The following is a 22,752-nucleotide window of genomic DNA, read 5'->3' on the forward strand; positions in this document are numbered from 1 at the left end:
AGATCTGGAAATCTCAGATCAGTCCATCTGATGAGTAAATGTTCCTCCCTCGAACGGAGGTGATTTTCACTGATCAGAAGGTGCATGACTCCTAAACGCGAAGAAACCCTGGTTCGCCCCGGCGTGCTTGGAGGTGATCAAGATGAGAAGCCCAGCAGACCTCTTTCTCAGAGGAACAGCAATTTCGGGAACGTGCTTACCTCCGGGGACTGTCTGACCCATTTGCGTTATTTTGTGTTGTCTCCTCTCTCCCCTCCGTCGGGGTCCAGCCAAGAAACAGGACGGGGCGGTGGCCATGGAGATGCAGCCCCTGAAGAGCGCCGAGGGAGGCGAGGTGGAGGAGCGGGAGAAGAAGAAAGCCAACGTGCCCAAGAAGGAGAAGTCTGTGCTGCAGGGCAAGCTCACCAAGCTGGCCGTGCAGATTGGCAAAGCAGGCAAGTGTCCCGAGAGAGGAGGCTGTGGCCTGGATTCACGAGCGGTGGGGTCTGCTTTAAGGGTGGCAACACACTTGCAGTTGCAGTGCACAATGGCGAACATAATACTGTTGTAACAGAAAGAATAAGGTTCTGGATCCCGAGATGAAGTTTAACAGATGAGTTTATTGCATGCAAGGAACAACAAAACTGAAGTATTGTTCGAAGTGCCGGTACAAACTTACAGTTTATATAGGGTTTTCCTGCCACTTCTGATGTCACCCGTTATTATGGTACAGGGGGGAGGTCACGTGTTTGGCCAGTTTACAGCCTTTTGGCCAAATGGTCAGGGATTAAGTCCCCAGGGGGTTTCTAGTTGGCCTCTGGAATCCTTATCAGTTCTCCCTTTCCTGCCATAAACTCCTGTTGCTTAGAAGTCTAATCTTCAAGCAGAAAGGACTTTATTTAACCCCATCTTTACATCTTGTGTTTTACTTCAATACCGAACTACCATGTTCAGCGTTATTGCAGTTCCAGTGATACCCCGATTGCTTAAACTGAATTGTAAAATACTAATTGTTTTACTATAATACTAATTATACTAATAATATAATTATTGCTTGTACTGATTGCCACAGATAATACAATCAAGTGAGAAATGATCATAAGAATTTGAGCATCATATGTGAACTGCTTTTCTAACTGTCCGTTCTTGTTTCAGAAACTGTGGCTTGCTTCCACAAGATGTGCTACCTGTTGTCCAAGCTACTGTTAGCTATCTTATGTCATTTTATAGCGCACATAAACATATTCAGACAATTGCCCTAGAAATTATATTTAAAAGAATTCCAACCACTCTGTACAATTAATTTGTAATACGATCTTAAAGTCCTGCCACTGTCTCGGATTGCAGCAGAAAACAACTAAGGGGAAACCGAACCAAAATATGATTTCCTTTTTTACCCCCAAAAAATTAGTGCTCCTTTTGAACATTGAAATCTTTTGTAAGCCTTCTGTAATAACAAGTTTGAATCCTGTTATTCAATTATGTTTTGATTCTACATTTAAAGCAGAAAAGGGGGAGAAGATAACCTGATTCCTGTGTTATTCCGTCTCCCTCTTCATATATGTAGGGGTGCAAGAAGCCATAGAGATGTCTTGCTAATGAGCCACACAACAGGTGTCCTGCCTTTATACACGTCAGAAAAGTCGCAACACTTGTCCCCTCCTTCTCTCTTCAGGCCTGGTGATGTCTGCGATCACGGTGATCATCCTGGTGCTGTACTTCGTGATCCAGACCTTTGTGATCGAAGGCCGGACCTGGCTGACAGAGTGCACCCCTGTGTATGTGCAGTACTTTGTGAAGTTCTTCATCATCGGCGTCACTGTGTTGGTGGTGGCCGTTCCAGAGGGCTTGCCACTGGCTGTCACCATCTCTTTGGCCTACTCTGTCAAGGTAACCCTTGGGATGATGATGATGATTGTGGTGATTATGATGATGATGATGATCATATGCCTGATTTCCAAGAACACTTTTGTGGCCGTAGGTTAGTGAGCAGTACAATATTGACAAATAAGGAACTGCTTGACCAGGTAAACTGGGAGGAGTCAAAGACATGCCAGGTTTAAGCTGAATTGAAGCTTGGACTGGAATTTTAGCAAAGGAATTGGTCTTTGCAGATAAACCTCAACAGCACCATGTGGTCTTTAATATCCATTAGCAATCAAATCCTCAATTTATAGTCTTATTGATTAGACATTGCCTACCACAATCCTGGACAGTGCTGTGGAATGCTCAGTTTATTGTAAGAGTGTGTCACTTTCTTTTCAGCTAAAACCACTTCTGTCACCAGCCACAGCACCATCCTAATAACAAACAAGTCTTCTCAGAAACAACTTTTCACAGCTGCCAAGGTTTGATGAGTTCAGGATGATATGCAGTAGCTGTTGAAAGAAAACTCCCTCAGACTGTGATGATTCAAACATTCAGTTGTGTTTATTTTACTATATCTTAAAACAGAACATGTCTGCAGGGAATTTTACATGTCAAGTCCTGGGGGTGCTGCTGGAGTTCAAAAAAGGAAAATCCTGGAGGAATGTTGCATTTTGAATGACACTCCTAGTGTGTATAACTTTTTGTTTCATAGAGTGTTTAGCAGGGTTATACAAGGTCAGAAATAAATGGATTGTGTTTTGTAATAAGGTTCACTGCAGGCTCGGTCTGATCCTGACTGGAGTCAGCAGTCATGATTTTCAGATCTCTAAGGATACTTGGGGCTACAGAGAGCAAAAAGAAAGAGAATTGTGCTTTTGTTATTGAATTCAGGGGTTAAAGTCTCTTCAATCAAGACTGATCTCACATCATTGTACCTGTTTACATAGAGGTTCTGTTATCTGAAAAACAGATAACAATCCCGAAGTCTTAGTACAGCAGTAGCCAATCCTGGTTTTATAGATCTACAGTCCAGCAGATGCTGTTCATTGGCTGTCCCTCTCAGTTAATGACCGATCATCTTCCATGATACAGAAGGTGACCATTCAGGCCAAAACAAGAGCCACACTCCCTTTAGCAGGTTGAGCAGGAGATATCTGTTTGTGTGCACAATCCAGTCATGATGCCCAGTCTTTGACACTCTCGCTTTAATCCCTCACTCTGGACATATCAATTCTCCATCTGTTTCAGTCAAGGGCCATAAACCCCTAGAAGCTGTTACTCACATGGCGTGTCTGCATGTTTGCTGTTCACACCCCTTCCTTGCTTTAATTTAATCCTTGAAGTGCTTCATCTGCCCCCCTGTGTTTTGATTGCCTTGGCTGAGCTGGGAGAAGAGAACCTTTGCAAGTCTGGAATCTGACATCCAGACAACATGATCAGCCCAACAGAACTGATGTTTGATGATGGTAGTCTCAATGCTTGTGGAACCTGCTTGGCATAAGACACTGATGTTGGTGCTTCTGTCCTCCCACGTAATACAGAAAATGTTTGATGTTGTTTGAGGTTTGATGTTGCGATCCTTTAAACACCCACGTCCACAGACAGCACTATGGGCACCACTGTGGGCCTCAAATCTGCAGGCTGCACCTTTTGGATTTTTTCATCAATTTTAGCCTTCTGTGAAAGACAACTCCCAAAGTGTGAGAAATGCTGCGTGAGAATATCCTCAAATACTCATCATAACCAGTGGTGCTGGAATAGTGTTATGGAACTTGATGGTGCAGATTTTTGGTCTTCTGAATGCTTAAGACTAAGTTCCATCTTCTCATGTGTCTCTGTGATATTACAAGTGCCTAGAGAGTTTTTTCTTTCAAGGCACATACTGTAACATCATCAGCATAGTGCTGTCATTGGTGGTGAAATAATTTACTGTCTATTTGGTAACTCAGCTGCATTTCACAAGTGAGTTCTATTCTGATATGGATCCGTGCACTCAGAAATATTGAAATGCCTCATAATTCACAAAGCAAATAGTCTTCGTCAAGTCAAAGAATGCTAAAGATGTTGCATGTTTGTCAAGACTTGGAGTGTGTGCAAGTTTGATAACTTTAGTTAGTTTAATTAAGTCATGAATGTTTGTATTTCTAAGGATTACTGAATTATTTAATTGAACAAACCATGTGTGTCCCGGATCAAAATGAAATTGGTCCAAGGACATTCAAATGAATAACTGAAGTGTGGCCTCTAAAACTTGCTGGACTGTGGCTCTCCAGGGACAGGATCGACCACACCTACACCATTTATGTACATTCATCTGTATTTTTGTTTTTCAACCTGCAGGTCCTGGTATCCACCTGCACTAAATTAGGTGCTCAATTCAATTCAAAATAGGTGCAAGAGCCTCCGGACTTCAAAATCTCCTGTGAATCAAACTGCTATGCAATAGGATTGTTACTTTCTTATATAGATACAACAGGGGAAAGAGTGATTAGGGGTTTTGCAATGCTCTTTTATTAATAAAACATGCACAGTCATTGCAATACTGCACCAGACAGGCCACCAGAATAGAATTAAGAGCCCTGTTTTGTCTTTCCTAGAAAATGATGAAGGACAACAATCTGGTGAGACACTTGGATGCCTGCGAAACAATGGGCAATGCCACGGCCATCTGCTCAGACAAGACTGGAACCCTCACCACCAACCGCATGACAGTGGTACAGACTTATGTTGGAGACAATTACTTCAAAGAAGTCCCCGAGCCCCACTCCATTAACCCCAAAACAATGGAGCTCCTGATCAGTGCCATCGCAGTCAACAGCGCTTACACCTCGAAGATCATGGTGAGTGAGCTCTTGTCTGCCTTTTCTACAGTTCCAGTTACATTGCAGAGTTAGTTTTCACTCTCACAGTGTGTTCCAGCTTTAAACATTCTCATACAGCCAACAGAAAGTCAGTCAGATAAGTTAAACTGTTCCATGAAACAGGAAGTGTGGGAGCACTGCTAAAGATGACAATCAAAGATGCACCTTAGGCTCCTACCATCCTTTGCCAGCACTCTCACTTATCCTACTCCTCCCACCAACTTCCCATCCTTCCCCTACTCCAGTTTTTCCATCGCTCTCCCACCCTTTGTGTCTGTGCAAGTCCTCTCTCACTGCCGGAGGAGAAGGACTAGGAGCTGAGACTCACTTAGCAACAGTACATCCTCCATGAAAAATGTGATTGGAGCCAAGTCCACTCTTTGCCTTCTTTCATCATTTACCTTAAATAACCCTCTCTGAAAACTGACAATCGTTCCTTTTCCACTCCAGCCTCCAGACAAGGAGGGTGGCCTCCCGAAGCAGGTGGGGAACAAGACGGAGTGCTCCCTGCTGGGCTTCGTGCTGGACCTGAAGAGAGACTACCAGGCAGTGCGGGAGCAGATTCCAGAGGACAAGCTCTACAAGGTCTATACCTTCAATTCCGTCCGCAAGTCCATGAGCACTGTGGTCCGTTTGCCGGACAGCAGCTTCCGGCTCTACAGCAAGGGAGCCTCTGAGATCCTCCTGAAGAAGTAAGAGATCTTAAAAACTTTTGATCTCCTAGGAGAAAAAAATACATATCAAACTTAATTCTATACAGATATCATGGTTCACATATCACACTTTACATTTGTAATACCCCATGTTCTCTCCAAACCTTTGCTGGATTTTTGTATCAAGTGCTACTATACAGCAGTGCATCTCAGCACTGATCTGATGACATCATGCACCTTAATCTCCAACTTTGTACAGCCATGTATTGCTTAGCTGAGGATGCATCCCAAAGAAAATATCTTTGTAGGAATCAGTGCTAATTGAGGTAATTTTTAGCATGGGTCCAACTGAAATGCATTTCTGGGAGAAAACCTCTATACATACAGTATATTTCTTACATATGAGGGCTTCATTGGGGTATTGGGAGTGGCATTATATAATTAAAAAAACAGTTTTCTAGTGTGTGATGCTGCAGGGGGATGTGGACACCTGTGGGACGGAATAGAAGCAGGGCCTTCAAAACATAGACACTCCCATGACTTTCAGACCATTAACACAAAATAAAAGTTTATTAAATGAAGAATAAAGTTTAATCAACAAAAAGACAGCTTCTAGAAGTATTGCTATAATGACTAATTTCAATACAGAAGGATAGTGAAGCTGCCCCTGTGGGAAAAAGAAAAATCTCCTTTTAACAGAAATTTTTTTATTTGGTTTTACTTTGTCTTTCTGGTCTTTGCTCTTGATATCCCTTAAAAACTCCATAAAATAAAAGATGTAAGCAATTTACAAACTCAGAGTAATTCCTTTTTTCTACAGCAATGTCTCTCTTCCTGTCTCTCTTAGTAGCAGCAAGTGGCTGTGCCTCTCTTCTTTTAATCCGCTAATTTCAATGTATTAAATTAGGCTATTCTTTTTTCTAGTTGTATTTTCTTAAAACAGTTTGTGTTTAGCTCAGCCCTAGTGCCATGGTGCACATAGCTCTAGGTTAATTAGAACAGCTTTTTAGTTTGTACTCACAAGCTGCCAGCGTCAGTGAAGCAGTTGCAGTCTTTTTTGTTTTCTAGGTTGCAGGTCAGAACAACATCCCTCTCTGGTCTCTACTTATATTGAGAAAGATAGCAAACTTGTGCTTTACTCAGAGTGCATCGTCTTCTGGGAGTTCTGTGTCATGGATCTCCCGTTTTGCCATCTTGGCGTAGTCGAAAAGATCCGTGAAGTCTAGGACACACTTCATATAATACTGTCCATCAACCACAGAGCCCCTGGTGGCATCACAAGAGTTTACTTTTGTATTATAGATACTGGAGAAATATAAAAAAATTTGGCTCTCCACCAGTTTAACTGTCTGCCTCCACTACTCCAGCTTGGCAGTGATGGAAGAGTGATATATCGGCCGGAAAAGACCAGGCTCATTTTGACAAAGTCTTAAACATGCTGGAGTTCATTTTTCAATTTATTGCATTTCAGAAGCAAAATAAAATTCCAAACCTTTGAGTAGAAAAAAAGCTATCAGTTCATTGAAGACTTTAATTACGTGATTAAGCTCAACTGGAATGAAAACCAGCTGGTTCTCCAGGACCTGGCTTGGGAGCTATAAAATATCTAAAAATCATAGGTAGGCCCCAACTTTATTTCTAAAGGTGGGAGTTAAGAGAAAACATCTTAAAGCCAGAGCCTCCATATTCAATCAGATACTGCTTTCAGGTCATGACAGGTCCTTGGATGATGTCCATGCAGATCCAAAATTGGAAAACTGGAATATCACTATGTCCAAACCACGAACCCAGTCAAACACGGGGCTGCAAAGGATTAAGGGATTCCCCCCCCCTCCTGTTTTCCCTGTCTTCTGCATAGGTGTTCCAGCATCCTGAACAGCAACGGGGAGGTTCGAAACTTCCGGCCACGTGACCGTGACGAAATGGTGAAGAAAGTGATCGAACCCATGGCTTGCGATGGCCTGCGCACTATCTGCATCGCCTACCGCAACTTCCCTGCTTCCCCTGAGCCTGAGTGGGACAATGAAAATGAGATAGTCACCGATCTGACCTGCATCACAGTGGTGGGCATAGAGGATCCTGTCCGGCCAGAGGTACATGAGCCAAACCTGTCAGCGGTTTTAGTTGTGAGTGGTAACCGTTCGATAGAAGCAGTCCAGACAGCCTCAAAGGGATTTCTGGATATCTTCTATTTTAATCCCTTTTTAAACTGTCAGATTAAATCAAGCAAGCAAAAACGTGCTAATTGCAATGCGAGGTACCCTGGATTTTCTTTTTGTTTGGTCACCACATCTATAATCACTGAAAGAAAATAATGAGTAAACAGAACGAGAAGGTAAGAAATTGACTATATGAGTTAATAATCAATATTATGACTCAAGAACCAAAAACTAAAAGCTGTGAGGGGCAGAAATAAAGGGAGAAGCTATAGGAGGTGGAGGAGGAGTGGAGCAGGAGATGATGGGTTAAATTATGTGGTCCTATGTGGTAAAAATGTGCGAACTGGAGAAAAAATGAAGGAGCACTATGAGATCCTGACAGATCAGAAACAAGCATTCTTGGGTGTCAAAATTTTGGCAAGAGGAGGTCAGAGCTCAGTTTCAGAGAAGCTGGAAGATACTAAATATGGGTCTCATTCCCTTACATACCATAAGTAATAATGAAGGAATTGAGGTGAACAAGTAATGTAGTTACTGTATATGTAGCTTAAAGTGCTACCATAGCTCCAGCTCATTGTAAACCCTTCAGGTTTTGAAGGTAGTTCGCTGGGTAGTCATTACTCTGAATGGAGTTTGAGAAAGGTGCCTTGACAACAGCTACCGTGAATAAAGGTGAAGGGTTTGCTTCCCCGCTACAGATCAAAACCCAGCTCTTGGTCCGTGTTCTTGTTGGCAGGTACCAGAGGCCATTAGGAAGTGCCAGCGCGCGGGCATCACGGTGCGGATGGTGACTGGCGACAACATCAACACTGCTCGCGCCATCGCTGCCAAGTGTGGCATCATCCAGGCTGGCGAGGACTTCCTTTGTCTAGAGGGCAAGGAGTTTAACCGGCGAATCAGAAATGAAAAGGGAGAGGTGAGATCTGGGGATGGGACTTACAGTAGTTGCGGGGCTCAGGGGGTGTGCATTCTCGGCCGTTCTTGGGCTACAGCTTCCTCTTGTCTGTGCGGGTCACCTCCAGCGTCTAGTGGAGGTCCTGTCCTGAAGGAGGGGGAGTCATATGCTCACTTGTCTACTTAATGCCACAGAAACCAGGCTAGGATCTGGCCAGATGAGCTGATGTGGCTTGAATATGGAAATTCCCTTACTTGTCGTATCGTATCAATATTTCTGAAATACGTCATCGGACTTTCAGCCCATTAGCCAGATTTCCATTCATGTGACACCTTGGATAACCATGACATTTTTAATTTGAGAATGTATATTCTATGTGGAATTTTAGCTGAAAGCCTTCTGGAGATGTAAATGTATCTTGGTATATAATATAGCTACTACTGTTGCTTGTTCTGGAAATCTATCAGATTGGTTTGACAAATTGTTCCTTTCCAAAGTCTGTCTTCTGACATCTCCTGGTATTTTGTTTCCATTGTGATAACCTTCCCAATTACCTATTAGTATTCCATATGTTTAGATCTTATAAAGACCAATTAAGTGTGTATTTGATTAACTCGCCATTGGATTTCAGTCCTCCTGGGTTCTTACATACAGTGAGAAAGAAGAGGAAAACATACAGAGTAAAGAACATTGCCATCGCTTTCCTCTTCCTCAAAGCTTGTTCCCAAAAGTACATTGTTCTGACCAGTCTTGGAAGCCAGTTGCTGGCTCATCTGAACCTTATTATTAACCATTATGAAATTATTTATGATTTTCTTTATTGTAGAATCCCTAGACTAAAAATGTTCTCTCCTCATTTGGTGGTACATTTTGGAATAATAATAATAATTAATATTAATAATTTCTTACACTTGTATAGCACTTTTCTGGACACTCTACTCAAAGCGCTTTACAGGTAATGTTAATTAATTGCACCAGCAATGTGCAGCATCCACTTGGATGATGCGACGGCAGCCATAGTGCGCTAGAACGCTCACCACACATCCACTATTAAGTGGGGAGGAAAACGGAGTAATAAAGCCAATTTCATAGATGGGGATTATTAGGAAGCCGTGATTGGTAATGTCCCTATTTATATGAGGGCTATTCTAATTATCTTGTACCCCCCACTCCCACCCCATCAGATTGAACAGGAGCGGATTGATAAGATTTGGCCGAAGCTGCGAGTTTTGGCTCGATCTTCTCCGACGGACAAGCACACCCTGGTTAAAGGTAAGGCAAGCAGCACAGCTCATCCATCCCTTAAAGAGGTTTTGAAAACCATTGCAACACAGTGTTGATGTGATTTTAAGAATTTTTCCATTAAGCAGGTAATATGAAGCATTTTCTATTGAGAGGTAATAAGATGCATTTTCCTATTGAGCAGATGGGTGTGTCGACTGCTCTTTCAACCCCTGTTTTGTTGCAATCGCAGTTTAAAAAAGAGTTTTCCCTGGGTAACTATAGGTCACAATTGGTTGCATTTGTTTGCAGAAATTGTTGTGGAAGGAAGACTGGTGAGGTAACACTGTGTCAGTGCAGAAGGGTCAACGTGGTTAGGGTATCAGCTTCAATGACATGGCTAGGCAGCTTACTCCCTCCACTCTTAGGGAAATACATCCCGTTCTCAGTTTTAAATGTTCCTCCACATCCGTCTTCTAATCTGTGTTTCACGGTCCATGCTGAGGAAATTAGCTTCTGAGGATTTTGATATCTGTATCAGGTCCCCTTGTAACCTGTTCTGATGATGTCAGTGTAGGGCATTCCCTTAAACACTGGAATACACCTGGTTGCTCTCCTCTGGACAGGTTCCTGCACCGTATTCCAAGCACCGTATCTTTACCTGACTCCTTATCCTAATAATTATTTTTTAAGAAATTAAGATCAGAGGTGGAATGTGAATCAGCTAACAATGGATCCCTAAAGGGCTGTACTTACCCATTCCTGGTGTAGACTAATGACAGCTCTTTCACAGTATATCTTGTATTTAAAGACTAGCACTCGGCTGCCTTAGGGATAATTAAGCGCTCGGTTATCGTTAACGATGTGCCCGCCTCTCAGGCATCATTGACAGTACCATTGTGGAGCAGCGTCAGGTTGTGGCAGTGACTGGCGATGGGACCAATGACGGGCCAGCTCTGAAGAAGGCAGACGTTGGCTTTGCTATGGTAGGTACCGGCACACTGCTCACCTATCCACAGGTATGTGTACGCCACATACTGTAACAGTGGTACAGCAGGTAAGTCTCATTTCACCAGGTCCCCTTAATAGAACTTTTGTTATAAATAGAACAATATATGTGTGTGTCTATATATATAAAAAAACAATAATGTTTTATTTTAACCCTCTTATGGTTCATTTTCTATAGATTTATCTAAACAAGGGCTACAGTCAGCTCCTTAATTATGTCCTTAATGAATAGCAGGATGAGTGTAACAGTCAACAAGCTGGTTCTATGCCAGTACTACAGTGGGCTGTACTGACAGCTTTGCATGCTGAGCAGCCCTGATTCAGACCTCGAGTGGGGGAGTACATTCAAACGTTGCTTCATGTGTAGGGGGGAGTCTAAAGCGTTTTTTGCTCCCAAGCACAATTTTCTTCCCATTTCCCTGCATAGATTGGTAAAATTATGAAGGGAAAACACTGATAAGAAGTAAGTTATAGAGGGTGTGACAAAAGAAAAAATATCAGAAATATTTAACTCCCTTGCTGTAGGTTTTGCTGTTAGTAGTTTTGGAAAATAACCTACAGTTAGAAAAGAGGGATTCGACAGTAGAACTGGAACTAAGAGCTTTGGAAGCCATTAAGATGGTTACTGTGCAGGCACCGAATACAACCCTGCAGCGAGAGACAGGACAGGACTCAAGCACGGGTCTCAGAGGAGATCCTGCAGAGATGAGCAGTAGCGAGTAAGGTAGGGGTGATAGCTAAGAGTAGGCAAGGAAACTGATAGAGGTAAGAAGTTAGGCGTGACTCAGAAAAAATAAATGCAGAAAATCTGCCTTATATAATCAAATGGAAGTCTCAGACTAGCAGAAAGGTTACTGCGAGACGGTAACGCGTCAGCTGAGGCTTACACAATAGAAAATGATGACAGTGTCGGCGCACCAATGAAGGGAAGAATCCTGCCTTAAAAATCCTGCTTAATGGGATGATTGGCCAGTGGATTGGCTGCCTGATTGAAAGATGTTTAGGCCTGATAGATAGGCGCCCAGACCTAGGTCGTCTGAGGTTTGTGGCCGGCTGCATTAGTGTGTGAATATGCTGGTTGACACTAGCAATGGCAGGACACAAGCTGCACCCGGCACGGGTGAGACAGGTAACACATTTGTGTTTCAATATCAGTGTGAGTGGAAGGGATCAAAAACTGAGGCCTTGCTAATCAATTGTCCCTTTTGTTTCCAAGGGCATTGCTGGCACAGATGTGGCCAAGGAGGCCTCTGATATCATCCTGACCGATGACAACTTCTCCAGCATCGTAAAGGCAGTGATGTGGGGCCGTAATGTCTATGACAGCATCTCCAAATTCCTGCAGTTCCAGCTCACAGTCAATGTGGTCGCTGTCATTGTGGCCTTCACTGGAGCCTGCATCACACAGGTGAGTATACGCACAGTACCTGTTTCCCAGGAGGTACACACTGAAATACACTGATGTTATCACACAGATACACCTGAGGCTATACAGAGTGTGTCACACAGGTACAGTATATGCACAGTACCTGTCTCCCAGGTACACACTTAAATACACTTTATCATACAAATCAACCCGAGACTACAGAAAGTGTATCAGAGAGCTATGGTAAATACACATTAACTTTCTTCCAGACACACAGTGAAATTCACACACTTTATCCCACAGATACACCTGAGGCTACAGAGAGTGTATCATACAGGTACAGTAAACACACAGTACCTGTCTCCTAGTGACACTCTGAAATACCTGGGAGAGGCTTAGAAAGTCCAGGGGAAATTGAGCTCAGTATTTACAGCACTCGTGCATCTGACATCAACAAACTCCTGTAGTCTTCAGGTAAGGCAAAATCCAGTCATGCCAGAAATTATGTGGGATTGAGCCATTGTACACTCTGGTGGACAGAGTGAGCATTACACATTTGCTTTTGAAACAGCAGTGTGATCAGTCCCATTTCGTAATTCTGGACAACGACGACGATGATGATGATTATTATTATTACAGTAAAATCAGAAATACAGAATAACAGAGAAATTCACAATTACAAAAACAAAGTAAAAATAAATACTGGTTTAAAAATCAGGAATACCAGCTGTGGCCTATAGGAGTCGGTCAATTGCTTCTGATGGGTGTTGTTTGTGTTTGTAGCAAATTTTTTACAGTGTATTTATGACACATCAAATAATGAGGTTGTATATTTATGACATAAAAAGATACAGGAACAATTTTTACTGACTGTGTTTATAGCAATTGTTTAAAAAATAAGTCAAAAGATCCAAAAAGCATGTTTATAGGTTATATGTTTTTCCCTTAAACTGAAAGAGCGTGCTTTTGGGCTGAAAAAACATCATTTATGACAGACATTCATAAATAATGGACACCCCTCCCACCTAATTGGTAGGCATAGAAAAGTATTTAAAAATCAAGAAGATTGATGTAAGAGGCCTCAGTATAGCAGCTTCGCACAAGTCGTCCTGAGACCAGTGCGAGCCCAAAATGGGAGGGAGCTTTCGTCAGGTCTTGCTTGAAGGGACTTTAGAAAGACTCTGGTTCCGAACTCCTGTCTCTGCCAGGACTCTCCGCTGAAAGCTGTCCAGATGCTGTGGGTCAACCTGATCATGGACACCTTTGCCTCTCTGGCCCTGGCCACCGAACCGCCCACAGAAGCCCTTCTCCTGCGCAAGCCCTACGGCCGCAACAAGCCCCTGATCTCCCGCACCATGATGAAGAACATCCTGGGGCACGGGGTCTACCAGCTCACCATTATCTTCACCTTGCTCTTTGTGGGTACGTAGGAGACAGGCGGAGTCTTGGTCCACACTGACACCAATGCATGGAACCTCAGACACGTCCCAGAAAGGACAGAGTGAGCAGGTTCTCATAGGGCGGCTTAGTGTGTCTTTCCAATGAGCTGCTTCATCAGTGACAGATTGTGTGCCTTTAGGCAGCTGGGGTTTGATTCACAGGATGGTCTGGTTTCTGTGGAATCATTTTCCACCTGCTTTTCCCTGCTGCGTCTCAGACATGGCCAAGTGGCCTGTATGGGCAAGGTTCAGATTTCCTTTTCCCAAGTGGATCTGGGTCTTGCACTGTGTAGCACCACTGAAGAGCAACAGTGAAGCAAGCATGTGGCCCTTTTACTCCTAAGCCACAGCTAATGATTCTGTTTATTTTTATCAATGCCTTACCTCACTAACATGAAAACGTATTAACTCCTATCTCATACTATGTACAATCCTTTACAGTAAAGTCCTGGATGTTGCTCTATGATAGATCTAAACTAGATTTTAAACATTTTTGTACTGTATTTCTGTGTAACCTCGCCATTTTACATTACTCTATGCCTAGATAAAAGGCATTGTTGCATGTTTCCATTTATTCTTTACTTGGAATGGATCATTTCTTTCATTTCTGCTACATGTACAGTACACTATAAGAACAAACGTTGCCAAGACATTTCTTTAGAGTTTCAAAAATTAATTATGTGTTTATCGCCTCCCTACTCACTTCTTTTTCCTGTCTTATTCTGCACATACAGTACATGTACCTACGCAGCTCTTTTAGGCACATACTGTATGGCTATATAGACATGACACTGAGGTGTAACTGAACCCAAGCAGTGTCACAGTTCATTCCTACCTGGCGAGAGGACACGCAAGCATGGCTTTTACTGTAGGCCGTGCCAAACAACCTGACTTAAAAACAGACTGCACTTTGGTACAGATTAGGACGGGCTGAGTTCAGATGCTTAACAATAACTCTGTTTTTCAGTGTCATTGGTGTTTCTATTGGATTGTGTGCATACTGTATGTTTTTATTGCAGTTAAAAAAATAACACTGCCTGCCTATTGCATAGGAGAAGTCTGGCATAGGAAGAAGTGTCACTATGCCGTGCAACATGCTTTTTTTCTTTTTTTTGCCTGCATCTGGTTGATTTTCTTTGAGTGTCTTTATGACTTTTCACTTGTGCTCAGCTATTTCAGGTATGATCACACTCAATATCAGGTGTTTGTTTCATTTCCACTTTTAAGTACAGTATATTCCTGCTACAGTAAACAGAGGAGACAAAGATCCAAAGGCCAGAGGTGACCAAAGGTATAATGAGGTTGAATGTTCACTTTCACTAGTTGTGGGGAGAGCACTCATGTTGGGTTTCATTGGCGAAACAGGTCATTTCCAGTAAACAAACACTCCACCGAGCCTACCTGTTGTGTGCTTGTGGTTTATTTCTCATCTCAGGAGAGAAGATCTTTGACATTGACAGCGGCCGCAACGCGCCCCTCCATTCCCCCCCCTCGGAGCACTACACCATCATCTTCAACACGTTTGTGCTGATGCAGCTCTTCAACGAGATCAATGCCCGCAAGATCCATGGCGAGAGGAATGTGTTTGATGGCATCTTTGGCAACCCTATCTTTTGCAGCATTGTTCTGGGCACATTTGGGGTACAGGTGAGCTCTGCCTGTCTATATTGGTTTGATATACGAGTCCCATGTTTTTGATGGCTCTAGTGTAAACTTCCCCAAGACTGTGGACTGCTGTATGTGTGGATGTTCAAAGATGGAACACAGATTTCCATTTCGAGCTCTTTGAACCATTTCCTATGTAGGCTTTTGTCTGGAAACCAAGAGTTCTTCATGTCTGGACCATTTAACCACGGTCCTGGAGAGGCACAATGTAGAATCCCAGCTCAATCATTCAATCAGTCAAGTTCTAAACCCTTAAAACACTTTGTTTTGATCAAAGCAGGTATCCAAGAAATTAAGAGATCTGTTGAATTGAAAATACCAATCATTGTACAGCATTCAAAGGTCTTAGCAGGCCATTCCTGACTTCACTGAAACAGTCAACTTGCTGATTTATTCAAAACCTGTTCTTAGTCTTGCTGGACTGTGGCTCTACTGGATCAGGGTTGGCCACCCCTAGACTACAGCTTGTGAGACCTGCAGTGACTCAAACCACTGTATCTGTTAATTATGAATCTCGATGTACCATGGGTAACAATAGGTGGATTACAGGAAAGAGCCAGTTCTAATATTTATCATTTCTTATATTCTTATATTTTCTCATTATAAATGAGGAATATTACACTCATGATGACAATAATATTCCTTACTGTGTTTAGTTGTCCTGTTACATTGTGTTTGCTCTCAGTGACTCCTTGTGGTTTTTTATTATCTAATTTGTACGTGCACTTCTCAAAACTGATTAGTGTACTGCACGGGGAAGCAAATTAGTGATGCATTGGGCCGTGTTTCCCTTAATCATTATTGCATTATGGTGCCCAGCTGATGTGCTTCCTTTTATAACATGACGCTTTGCTTTGAGGAGCCAGAAGCTACTTGAAACACTTTGTTAGCACAGCAAAGCATCGTGAAAGCCAAAATACTCTACAGCCAAAGAGATGGCACACAACCAGAACTAAAGCACGCAAACTTTAGCAACTCTGGATCTCCTGGTGAAAGCGCATCTGCCTGGAGAGGTTGGCTTATAGCCTGGAAATTGCTGATTCAAATCCAGACTCACCCAGTAACTCACAGTGGTCAAGAGCAACCCAGGAGCTACAATGCATAATAAGCCATGTACCCCCTGAATTGAGCACACCCGTAAGCTGGGAGAGTCGTCCCTTATTGTACAGTAGAGAGCCCTGTGTGATGGGCAGCTGCTTGTGATGTCATCAGTGAAAGCTGTCAGATTTCTGTTAGCCAGATGAGTGCTAGGCTCTCGGTACAAAATGCTTCAGGTGGCATTATGGTTTGCAGTGTGTGTACTTTCTTGATTTCACTTTTACATTGGGAATTTTCTCAAATAGTAATTGACTATTTCAAATTTGCAGAATGTAACAGAGGAATTGAAAACAACTTGTGGGAAAATGTAGTGGTTTCCCATTAGTTTGTATTAATGACATCCTGTGCTGAAGGAAATAAAATACGGTCTGCCCCCAAAAGCTCCGCTATCAAACAAAGCAACTGGAAAGAATTAACAAGTAAGGAAAACACTGATGCTGTTTCGGTGATCCCTCTGTGTGTCCTGTGTGTCTTGTCTTTCCCCAGATTGTGATCATCCAGTTCGGGGGCAAACCATTCAGCTGCGCCCCTCTCAATGTGGAGCAGTGGCTGTGGTGCCTGTTTGTGGGCGTGGGAGAACTGCTCTGGGGACAGGTGGGTACAGAGGGCGCCAGCTCTGGCAAATATCTGTACACCACCATCACCCTCCCACCTTCTCTTTGCTCTGAATTGCATGGATTTCCTTACCAACGTATATGTATGAACTACCTGTGAACATGTTTCTAATCCTGTGCAGTTCTCATTTCTGCTAAAAACGCACTAATTTGAAGTTATGAATGGCGAAATGGATTTGACACAAAGCGGGGGAAAAAAACTAAAGCACCCTAAAAGGCTCTTTTTATTCTCATCCTGCTTAATTTATGTTTGTTTTCCAGTGGGGGGTTTTAAGCTTTTTCTGGCGGGAGGATGTCTTTGGAAAAGCCCGTCTTAATAAGAGATTCATTTAAATATGACATTGCACTTGAATGTATATGTATCGCAAATTCAGACACCACAAGCTTTTATCCGAATGAACTGTGAAAGATTAGGGAAAGGGTTATGCCAAAGCAGCCTGTAGGAGAGTCAGTCACAAATGGTAACCTCCTGCCCGGATTGAGTGAGGTCTCCAGCAGTCAACCGCTTGTTAGCCCATCGAGTGCTTTCTGAAACCCGCAGGAACGGGGCTCTGCACTTCAGTCATGGCTTGCCCATCTGTCTTCCTTCAAGGTTATTGCCACGGTGCCAACCAGTCATCTCAAATGCCTGAAGGAGGCCGGCCACGGGCCGGGCAAGGACGAGATAACAGACGAGGAGCTTGCGGAGGACGAGGAAGAGATCGATCACGCGGAGAGGGAGCTGCGACGCGGGCAGATCCTGTGGTTCCGTGGGCTCAACCGCATTCAGACTCAGGTACGCCCACCCGCTCGGTGCCAGCTCCCTGCCAGCCTCCCCCCCACCCGCCCCCCATGTCTCTCTCCGCCTGACCTCAGCCAAGAGCAGCGCCCTACCTGCCTGCAGGACCGCGCAGACGCTCCTGCTAAACAGTAACAAAGAGCTGGATGTTCCAAAATGACGGCCACATGTGGGGTTACTGATTCTGCCACAGCTTCAGTTGTGGAATGCATCTCCAACACTACAGTACATACAGAACATAGTTGTAATTGAGGGCTGATTTGGTTCCAAGTGGGAGTGGGTTAAAGTGCTTTGGCTGCAAAGGAACAAGTAAAGATGAATTACAAAATGAAGGGGAGAAGCCCAACATTATAATAACAGGAGAACAGAGGACAGAGTGAGAATGTGTGCCCATTCAAATTAACTCTCACCTTTGATCTCGTGTGCTTTAGAGTATATCCCTGCTACTTTCCCCTCTCTCCTTCACACCTCACGAAGGCTCAACAGCCAAAACATTGTGTTACTTCTTTCTGCTTCTCAGTGTGTAATTAACCTTTACCTGTTCCTTTATGGCTAATGATGATGATTTTCCAGATTAACAAAATATTAGTTCTTAATGTAGTCTTGACGTAAAAAAAATCGTCTTATTTGCAGTTTATTCAAATTACTGTAAATCTGAACCGCAGCCCTGCCCACTGCCGTCTTACCTGGGAAAGGATGCCTGTGGAAATTATCAGTTAAAAACCTGGATTGGTAAATCCACTTGGGATGTTTATTTTTACTCAAAGCAAAGTGTTAAAACTTTAGCTTTCAGAGCAGAGGGTAGGCTTTCAATCTGTGAATGTTCCAATATTTGGTCGCTTCCAGTTGTCAGGATAGACAACATATGATGGTTTACTGGTTTCCAAAACAAAAAAATATAGTTCCATTCTCCGAGGAGCCCTTTATAAGTCCCTGTTTAAAGTTCTAGAATGTCAAGGCTGTCAGAACTACAGTCCGTTCTGTCGATCTGTCACCTTCCTTCCTGTGGAGTGAGTTCCAGATGCCTGCTCTCGGTGACTTTTTTCTGCCATCTACTTCCTCAGTGGATGCAGACGTGGCCTTGTTTTTGCAGAGCTGTTTGCAAGGGCTGGCGAGCTTGCGGAAAGGGAAATCGACCACTGGTTAAACGCTACCTCTGGAGCTCTGAGCCTGCAGTGCTCAGCAGGCCAGGATGAGCAGACGCAGTAGTTCAAGCGAGGGCAGTGCTGCTGCTGCTAGGGCCGTTGGAGGTCGCAGGATTTATGTGTTGATGACGGCCAGGCAGAGGGCTGGTCCATGAGAATGGGCAGCAGAGACAAGGCCTATGTAGCGCACCAAAGCACACTGCAGCTTGTTTTGATGTGCCTGAGCTCCATATAGGTTTAAGACCACAAACAGCAGCAGCAGAAGTCATATTAGAAAGAACAGGAATATGTAGTCCCCTGATCTGAAACTAAGCCCCCTGTTACATTCACCTGTTTCCATGGAAACCATGAATTAAAGGCAGGATGATTGTGACGCTGCTAAGGTTCAAAGTGCAATCAAAGTACAAGTGGTTTATTATTATTATTATTATTATTATTATTACTGTTTCCATCTAACTGAGAGTTTCTTTCAATGAAGTTCCAACAAGAACAGTATTTTTGTTTTTGAGTCAAGTGCAACTAGCATGCCTGATATTTTTTCCCTTTCTTCTGCCAAATATCGTTCTGTATTTTTCCATTTTTGCTGTATCTGTGCTCTTACAATGCATTTTATACTGCGTGTTCCAAAACTTGCCCTTGACAGTTTTGGGATTAGAGGACTCACTTCAGAGGGCACATTGACATGATCCCCACATTTCTGAAGCTAGAATTTCTGCTATGGAAACTGTCCTTTTTTTAAATGAAGATCTGTGGAAAAACAGGGATTTTTTTGGCCTGTAGTTGTAGCCTTCAGAATCAAGAGTTTGAAAAGCATGAAAGATGAAATCTTGAACCAAAATCCTGTTTCAGATCATCCATCCATCCATCTTCTAACTACTTCTACTTCAATTCAGGGTCGCGGGGGTGCCGGAGCCTATTGTGGCAAGCAACAAGGGCAAGGCAGGGTACACCCTGGGTGGGACACCAGTCTATCGCAGGGCAGACACACAAACACACACATGTCTGGGGCCAATTTTCACAAAAGCTAGTTAACCAACAAGTATGTTTTTGGACTGTGGGAGGAAACCGGAGCACCCAAAGGAAACCCACTTGAACACGGGGAGAGCACAGAAGCTCCACACAGATAGCACCCCAGGTATGGAATCAAACCAAGGGCCCCAACTCTGTGAAGCTACTGCCACTGCTCCACTGTGCCACCCACAAAAGTATCATCATCAAGTAATTTCAAACAGCAGTGGCATTTTGGGAATATTATCCCATTGTAACCAAATACCTTTCCCAAGAATGTCATGGTCTTACTGTGTTGCATTCTTACAATTTCTGCATTCTCTGATTTCCAACTACTTGTCTAGGAATTGACCTGGAGGCCACCAAAAAACACAGTAACTGATCTACCTCAACTGTGCAATCAACATAATTGGCCAGCTGTCTCCCCCTGCTGGAGAAACCACTTCACAGAATTTCAAGAAAAAGCCACAATTACCCAGGCAAGGGTTAAGGCCAGTTCAAGGAATATGTAGGATTTTATATTATATATTCTTGTTTGAAATTTGGGATTCATTATTTTGCCACACAAATTGGCAAAGATCTGAGAATTGGCTTTACAGCTGTGAGCCCTGTACTATATAGGAGGAGAGAGGATGTGTGTGGATGTTCTCCTCCAACACACCCAACTGGCAGAGCCATTTGCCATTTGGCATGCAGCAAGCTGCACAGTACCCTACTGGAGACTGAGGGGAGGAGTGATGAATCTCTCACTGATGTCACTGCAGGCTTGTAGGTGCCTGGCATCTCCCATGAGACACTGTTACAACAAAAGACAAGAGAGCCCTAGCAAGCTAAGACCTACCAAACTTCAGCTCTGAAAGTGTCTCTTCTAGTTGGTGTTTAACGTGTTCTGAGCAAGCACTCTTACTGATTGAGCCTTTCTCGATATTATTACCCACCTCTTGATAAACTGCAAGGTACCTTAGTATTTTCCTTTTCAAGGTAAACTGGTTTCTTTGAACTGACAGGAGCTCCATTACCATGTCAATTAAGGACTTAAGTGCTTTTATTAACAGTTGCTGGTAATGATTGCTTATGAGGACGATCACTGCATGCATTTTGTCAGTTTTAAAATGGAGGCAATGGTTTAATTATTAGTGGCTTAGTTACCTTTGACAGTCCTGAATCTGAAAAAAAGCACACAAGCCTGTTAAAACTATGCTGTTTAACACAAAGAAAATATCTGAAGTAGAATAAATTCTTTAAATTATTTTGGCTGTACAACAAGCTTGACATGCCTTAACTCCTGGTGTTGGCTTATATACAGGAGCCTGCAGCTCATCGAACCTGCTCAGAGTGAGAATCTCATTTCCATGTCTTAATCGATACAAGGTCTGCAGATCATGACTTGCTAACATGTTCCTTCAAATCAACATTCTTCTTGTTTCTTTTTTATCACCTTCAAGTTTGCTTCTTTGGTACAAGATTTGTGGTCCTCTTAGAACAGTATTTGAGCAGACGGGAAATAGAACACAGAAGACAAGACGAAGCATGAGATCAGAAAGTGTACCGTAGTTCTCCAGTAAAGAGGGGGAGATTGTTTGGAAGGATTCTTTACTTCTTTAATCCCTTTTTAACTCACAAAGTGCTCTTCATGCCTCCTCACAAAGCCCATCTTTACTGTTAATCTTGCTGAGTACGAAAGTCTTGGGCAGCACAGGACATGTGTCCTTGGCATCGAGGGAGCAAGCTTTTGGAACCCGCAGTAGGTGTGTGACTGCAGTTGTGCACTGCACTAAGACATGTGTCTGTAGCTAACTCTCAGGGAACCAGACAGCTCTTGGTGATGGTTTATAACGTGACTTTCCACTTCATTCCTCAGTGAAAAGGAAAACAGAAGTACCCAAAGGCTTGTTGCACAGTACTAAGTCTATGGTGATTTGTGGTTGATGTCTGCCTTGTCCTATACAATATACCCCTCTTCCCCTGACCCTTGACCTTTGACCTTAACCTTTGATAACATGTGGCTTTGACCACCGGGAAAAACTCACAGTGGGCCATCGCAGTTCCTTCCTCAGTTCCAGTAACCCAAACTGTACTGTATGGGTGAGAATTCCTCAAGCATCTTTGACTAAGGAAATATTAAAAAAGGACACTCTGGAAAAGAACATCTCCAACATTCTTGTGATCGTCACAAGTTAAATAATGTGAGGTATTTTCATCAAAGCCTGTAAACCTGACCAAAAAAAGAAAACCTGCAAAAAAGTGATCGAACCAATTGTACCTGTTTAAGGTTCTGTTATCCTTAGTTTGTAGAGAATACTATCAAAGTAGTCTTGCTAAAAACATCACTACAGTTCACATGTAATGCAAACTTTTTGCAACACAGTCTAACTCAATAAGTTGCATTGTCACATCAGGTTGTCCTCTGATTTGCTCTTTGGTTCGTTCTGTCTGTTCACAATACAAACAGGTAAGAAATCTGTGGGGCCTAGAAACTCTTTTGGCCCACTTGAGTTGTAATAATCCCTGTGACAAGCTGTCTCTTGGGGAGTTAGCGAACTGGGGCTGAATTAACATCACAGCACTAAGCAGCAACTGACATCCTCCAGAACCCTAAAACAGCATGAAATTGTTGTGCATGAAAGCTGGTAAAGTACTTGTTTCTCCAACTCAGAACTACAAAGTATGTGTAGTATATACTGTATAGTATCTCAGGCCTTGATAAAATCCCTTGGTCTTGTCATTTTAAACACCTCTTTGCTTTATAAACACAATATCTTGTGATACTACTAAGCTTTGCTTTGGTTCTCTGGGTGCTTCTTGAAAGTCTGAAATGCATTGCTTTGGAGACTGAAGTCCTTGGTTTATCCCAAGTGCAGTATATGCAGTGCATTCTTCACGATAGCGTCCTCAGCACCATTAACCCTGCCGCCTGCATCAAGCTCTTGGCTTTTCACTGATGTTTAGCTATGGCTTCAGCAGAGCAGGATGTTCCACAGAGAGGAGGAACAC

General features: G+C 43.1%; 1 protein-coding gene across 1 annotated transcript in view; it reads left to right on the forward strand.

Annotated features, from left to right (window-relative positions):
• Positions 1-22,752, forward strand: part of atp2b3b (ATPase plasma membrane Ca2+ transporting 3b) — a 143,196-nt gene that overhangs the window by 102,495 nt on the left and 17,949 nt on the right. The window contains exons 8-20 of the mRNA XM_088931211.1: positions 270-434; positions 1,655-1,869; positions 4,446-4,688; positions 5,160-5,401; positions 7,221-7,455; positions 8,258-8,437; positions 9,601-9,688; positions 10,517-10,623; positions 11,862-12,053; positions 13,220-13,433; positions 14,886-15,097; positions 16,700-16,807; positions 17,420-17,602. Of these exons, the coding sequence (XP_088787337.1) occupies positions 270-434; positions 1,655-1,869; positions 4,446-4,688; positions 5,160-5,401; positions 7,221-7,455; positions 8,258-8,437; positions 9,601-9,688; positions 10,517-10,623; positions 11,862-12,053; positions 13,220-13,433; positions 14,886-15,097; positions 16,700-16,807; positions 17,420-17,602 (2,384 nt within the window). The remainder of the gene's footprint in view (positions 1-269; positions 435-1,654; positions 1,870-4,445; positions 4,689-5,159; positions 5,402-7,220; positions 7,456-8,257; positions 8,438-9,600; positions 9,689-10,516; positions 10,624-11,861; positions 12,054-13,219; positions 13,434-14,885; positions 15,098-16,699; positions 16,808-17,419; positions 17,603-22,752) is intronic.

The sequence above is a fragment of the Atractosteus spatula genome, chromosome 2 (genome assembly GCF_055471065.1).
Source record: "Atractosteus spatula isolate fAtrSpa1 chromosome 2, fAtrSpa1.hap1, whole genome shotgun sequence".
NCBI classification, from domain to species: Eukaryota; Metazoa; Chordata; class Actinopteri; order Semionotiformes; family Lepisosteidae; genus Atractosteus; species Atractosteus spatula.